Below are 6,000 nucleotides of genomic sequence, written 5' to 3' on the forward strand. Positions count from 1 at the left end.
CGATTTGCAATGGATTGCAGCATTAGTCTTCTGCTGTCTTGACCTGGTCTGTCAGGGAAAAGCTGGCTGTGTGCTTCAGCCAGGTGAATATAAAAGGTCCAGTCTCAAACAATCGCTCTTTCATTTCTCAATGTATTAGCTCCTCAGCCGTGTGAGGGGCAGCACGTAATAGCTCAGAAGTCAGAGAGGCGGGGGAGTGGTGGGCTGGCAGGTTGTGAATGAAAAACATTCTTATTTCTATAAACAACTCCCACCGAAGTGCCTTAAAGCCCAGAGCACTTATCATTAGTCAGGCACTGACAATCGGTGCAAAAAGCCAGTTTTACTAAGGTGTTTCCCAGAATGCATTTCAGTAGCAACTTTTAGTTTGCCAGGTTGTGCCTGCTTCATCTTTGACTGTTTAGCTGTTTAATTCATCAGGTAGAGCCTCCAATGGAACAGAGGGACATACAATAATAATATCAATGATTGATGATGACTATGATTATGTTGATGATAATAATAATAATCTATTTTTATTAATAATTATTATGAATGCTTCATAAAAATGAAAGGAACCGATAATTGTGTGTTTTTTTCACATGAACCCTTTCACAATGTACTTTTCCTTTTGATCATTTGATGAAAATATGAATTAGTGTATCATAATCATAATCATTTTGTGGCACCTGTGGTTGCTGTGGTAGCAGCAAATTCGATTTAATACTACAGCAAATTCTCCTTGTCAGAAATATATTGTACATGCATTCTGTGAATCCCCCTTTTTTAGCACTAGAATTGCGGACTCCACCACTACGAATAGAAATAATTACTGAATGTATATACATGGAATGGCTATCACAGAAAAAATGCAGACCATAGATAAAAATGAGGTCTGTTTTCATGAAAATCTTAAGGATTATAATTTTAATAGTTGGTAGAAATGAAAGTTTAAAGTTTGGGGCCCATTTTTCCCCCTGCTGTCTCATCAAGCAGACTCCTCCAGAGCAGGCTGCCAGACTCTGTGGGTTGCTGCTTTCTTTATCTATGATTATGTCAGTGTGTTTCATTTGAGCTTTCTTTTATGCTGAAAACATGTGTGTAAAATCAGGCATTTTTCAGTGGTTGTATGAGATGAAATAACCTTCCCTTTTATGGTGAGAAAACTGCAGCACTGTACTTCGTTTAGCTCCATCAAAGCCCCTTTGAAATTAAACAACAGGCGCCACCAAATATCTTCAAAGTCTGATCTGATATCTTTATTATTATTTATTTTTGGGGGTCACTTTGTAATGTATATTTACAAAGTATTAGTCCCCTTGATGGCCACAAACATCCCAATCTTGCCTGTGTCTTATCCTCGATGGTTGCTGCCTTTTCATACTTCAGGTTGTTGGGAACAAAAAGAGTTATCAGCAAATATGAAAAACTAAATGATTGACATAAAACTATAAACTAAGTCTCATAATTAGTATTACCTCACAATGTCAATAGTCAAGCAAGCATATTTTTGCATTTTCTTTTGCTGATTTGCATAAAGTTCTCCGTTCACCGTTGAGCAGGCTTCAGTTGTATGCAGGTAAACAGTCCGTGGGAAGAGCAAAAGAGGTTGAACGCATTGGCCCAAATGTGATCTCTGAACCCATCAACTATCGTCTGATGATAATTTAGCTTTTTATGTGCTTAAAATGAGTACAAGTACAACCGTATTGTATATGGTATATAATCACACTGGGTCTCCAACTAATGACATCTTATAATCTACTGCAAATTAACAAATCCTTCTCTCAAACCTAGTGTTTGTGTTCAACATTAAATCTGGTACCTGCCTGTAGCCGACGTTAATAATTAATGTGGACTTTTCTCTTGGAACGTGAATGATTAAGTTGCCCAACGTTTGTTGTAGTCACGGCAAAGCCAGCCAAAGTGTGGCAAGCACTAACTCGTCTTTTTTAAATATTCAGCAAACGCCAATCCCAATTGAGTTAGTCTCCCTTGTGCCCATAGTGTTTTTACTGCATCTTACAGTCATCTATGGCCACTTATTAATGGGTATGCATGATAAAAAAGGGGGGGGGGGGGGGGGGGGGTATGAAATTCAGCTCATCAGACATGTCCATTATTGTTAATGCACAAAATAAATGTATATATCAAATATAATAAAGATTGTTCACAAGTCCCAAATCTTGAGTCAAAGTCAAGTCTTTTGAGGACAAGTCGCAAGTAGAGTTTCGCTGACTTAAGCGGGACTCGAGTCACAGTGGAAAACTCCCCTGTGGTTCTAACTCAGCACACTGGCATCAGCACCCTGATTGCTCTGGTGATCTATGGGTTGTGTGGTGTTCTTGCACTACACACAACCCATAGATCGCCAGTCCTGAGTGTGGCAATGATGGAGATGAATAAAAGCCTTATCAGCTGCAGCATCTCATCAGGGGTGATGGAGCACTGTGCTGGAAAAAAAAGTATTTCATGTCTAGCAACTAATGGGAGCTCTTTAGCTCTCACAGGAAGTAGTGATTGAAAATTAAGAATTGAAATATTAACTGCACCCTAAACAGCAGTGAGAGATAGCTGTGAGTATTATGTCACAGTGGGTAAATCCTTTTTTTTCTTTCTACAACAGCCATAAAAAGTATAATGCTGTCAGTGTGAATTATATGCTACTCAGGTTTTTAATAACATGTTTGTGTAGCATGGACATGGGTCAGGGGCTAATTTGCCTGAATGTGTGGCCTGTTACCATCTTAATCTGCCTTTTTGTTCTCACGTCCTCTTGCTCTAAAAGTTCAACTTAATTTTCGAAAAGGTCAAGTTCATGGCTTTCTTGATAAAAGAGAGATATACGGAAGAATTTAGAGGCCATTATCACAGAAGATGTAGAGGTATAAAAGACACCTAGGCAGACTTGACAAGCTGCAGGCAGGATGTTCACAGATTTATGTGTAGGAACAGTAGGAACAGTATCCGTATGTGTCACATTGGTGCATTCATATCCAGAAACAGACACACTCACACAATGAATACAGACACATTGTAAATAAAACAGACAAAGATGCATGCACACGCACAAACACATGAAAATGCAATGGCTCACACCCCCATGCCCAGGCACTCACACATATTAACAAAGCAGCACAGGGCTTTTTATGCATCTAATTTCCATTCACCCTCGCCGACACAAGGAGCAGTCACCATTGATCAATAGTGGTTCACATATGAATGTTCATTGGGAAGGTTATTGCATGCACTGAGCTCCACAGAGCTTCCTTCAACATATGACTATAAGAAGAGGTCCTTTGATGGCGAAACGAAAGTACCGTAATACATTTTTTAAATAAAAGCATTTCTCAGTTCTGAGTTCACTTTATCAAAACTCTCCACACAGTCCGAGCAAGAGAAGTCAATGTTCATCTACTGCAGTTCACTTTGGCTAACAGATGCTGAATAAATCCTGCTCACGCTACATAAATGCTGAATAACGTATCAATCGAACTCTTTTTCACTGGAATCAACGAGCACGAGCGGATAGCCACAGGAACTGTAACACTTTGCCATTGCAACTTAAAATTCTGTAAAGTTTGGTCACATTAGCTTATAACTGTTCCGCCGGGAAAATACCTCCACTCATTCAATCCATGCTTTAGTTTATACCAGCAGTGGTTATGTCAAAGCAAGCGACTAGCATCCAAGGTGTTGGCAATGGTAGGTAAGTAATCAAAAATGTTTCTAAAAAAATTGTAAAACTATTAATACCGCACAATAAAAGTCCTGCATTCAAATTTGTACTTCAAGTAAATAGTGAAAGAGTAATTGTTAATGCAATGTACTTAAATTGACTTGACTTCTGTTCAAGGTAGAGCTTTCATAATAAATAATGACGCATCATATTATAATTGTTACATTTTGTCAGTCAAATCTAAATCTGCAACATAACCATTTATTAAACAACATTTCTCAGTCAAGTGAATGTAGTAGGAGCAACAACATGGATGTGTGAAGTAACTAGGGAGTGCAGTGTTCCCATTGTTCCCACATACACCACAGGCCAAGCAGCCAGCATCTTCTGAAACCACGTTTTAATCAGGCACTGCTCTAGTCTTTTTCAAATTAATGAGCTGTTTTCTCACTCAAACTTCACAACACCAAAACTGTGTATAAGTATTTTAACATACTATTGTAGAAGCTGTTATATTTACGTTAAAAAGATTACATAACAGAAAGTAACTGTAAATAAGACTGCACTGTGCAACACTCTGGTATATCTAAAAATAAATAAAAATAAATAAACTCGACAGTGAGACACTGAGATGACCTTAATGACAGACTTGAGCTCCGTGAGGAAAGGGTACATTATTGTAATTGTAGGGGACAGTGTTGTGTTTCATCGTTCTCGTCATCGCAGGATGGAGTCACTTTTAGTTCCACCTTACTCTCCATTCCTCAACCCCACAGAGGAAAGCCATCCTAATGGAGGTGCACAGTTTATGACCACCAGCCACATGATCAGATGTCCGTCATGGACACAATGAAAGCTGTATATAATGGACATAACGGTAGAAAATTGCAGGGGTGGATCAGACATGCAAAAAGATTGTGTAGCAAGAGACGGCACACAGAACACTTGAAAAAAATGGCAAACAAAATAAGCCTGTTGAATCATTTTGCAGCATTTCTGATTCATTTCTGTGACATATAAGTTAGGCTATAGGTTGCACAATCCATGCCCTTATTCTTGTTGTAATGGGATTTTGGTTTATTCTAAATAAAAAAGAAATAAAAGATACACATTAAAATGCTACCTGTTGCTTGTTTTTGATAATTGTTTAATGGCTTACAAACTGTTACTGTTGGGTGACAAATGTCAGTGTTCAGAGTTTATGTATCAAGTTGTTTGGTTGCATTTGGCATTTTGATGTGAGAAAAACTGGTATGTTGAGCTGAATGTTGGTAAAGAGAAAAAAACTGTAAGGCAATATATTGGTGCACTTTGAAATAAAAGTCTCCTTTTTTTGTTTTGTTCAAAGAGCAGTTGACCTCAATAACCTTTTACCTACAAATCTAAATAAATTCACAACCTGTTCCCCACCTGGACGAATTGATAATGACCAGAATCCTCCTAGATGTCAGTAGTTTTTTTTCTAAAATATTACTATAGGACCTTATAAGCTGGGCAAAATATTTTTTCTGTAATGTGATCATTGCACTTTGATTTTTATTCGTAACCAGTATGAGCGCAATATTCCTGCATTTTGTTGTCAATCATGTAGATCATCATGTAGAGAATATGGTGAAGAACTTTGATCAGTCGTGAATTGATAATGTTGTATTTTAAACACATTTGTTATATACTTTTGCAACAGACTCGCAGCTTACCTGTCCAGAGCGATTGCGGTCATTGAGTAAATGCTGGCGAAGACAGCTGCGATCGGAAAGAAGTTGTGAAAGCGGCAGTAATACAGTCCGAAATACCACTCGTTGTGCACTGCGTATGTGAAGTTGATCACCGTGTTGAAGGCGGACATGGAGGCTTCAGCGAACGCCAGGTTCAGAAGAAAATAATTGGTGACGGTCCTCATGCGTTTATGCGCCATAATAATCCAGATCACAGTGATATTGCCTACCACGGACACAATAACTATACTGCTGTACGCCATGGCCCAGAGCACAATTCTCCAGACTGGCTGCACGAACTGGTTCCAGTTCGCGGTCCCGTTACTGGTGTCGTTGGAGCTGGTGGTCCAATTTGGCGCATTGGTGACATTGAAAAAAGGATCCATTTTGCTGTTTAAGACCGAAAGTCACTTCAAAACCCACCAACTGGATACAAACCTAATTCATAACAAGACAACTCCGGTGGCAAATGCAAAGTGACCAAAGTTTAAGAAAAGCACGACGGCTAGGCGCTCTGTTGGAATGTTCACTTAAAGACTCTTTCTTGGAAACAATAGATTCAGTATAAGTAACACATGTGTACGTTACGATTACACATGACTATCTATTAAACTACTGTTACTGTCA

The 6,000-nt window shown here is 38.7% G+C and overlaps 1 protein-coding gene across 1 annotated transcript in view; it reads right to left on the bottom strand.

The window, feature by feature from the left end:
- The window catches only part of tacr1a (tachykinin receptor 1a), a gene marked incomplete at both ends in the record, with an annotated part of 31,505 nt that extends 25,746 nt beyond the window's left edge, over nucleotides 1–5,759 (bottom strand). Inside the window, one exon of the mRNA XM_079161949.1 lies at nucleotides 5,356–5,759. Coding sequence (XP_079018075.1) covers nucleotides 5,356–5,759 — 404 coding nt within the window. The remainder of the gene's footprint in view (nucleotides 1–5,355) is intronic.
- Between the last annotated feature and the right edge of the window lie 241 nt (nucleotides 5,760–6,000).

The sequence above is a fragment of the Pholis gunnellus genome (assembly GCF_910591455.1).
Source record: "Pholis gunnellus genome assembly, chromosome: 6".
Lineage (NCBI taxonomy): Eukaryota > Metazoa > Chordata > Actinopteri > Perciformes > Pholidae > Pholis > Pholis gunnellus.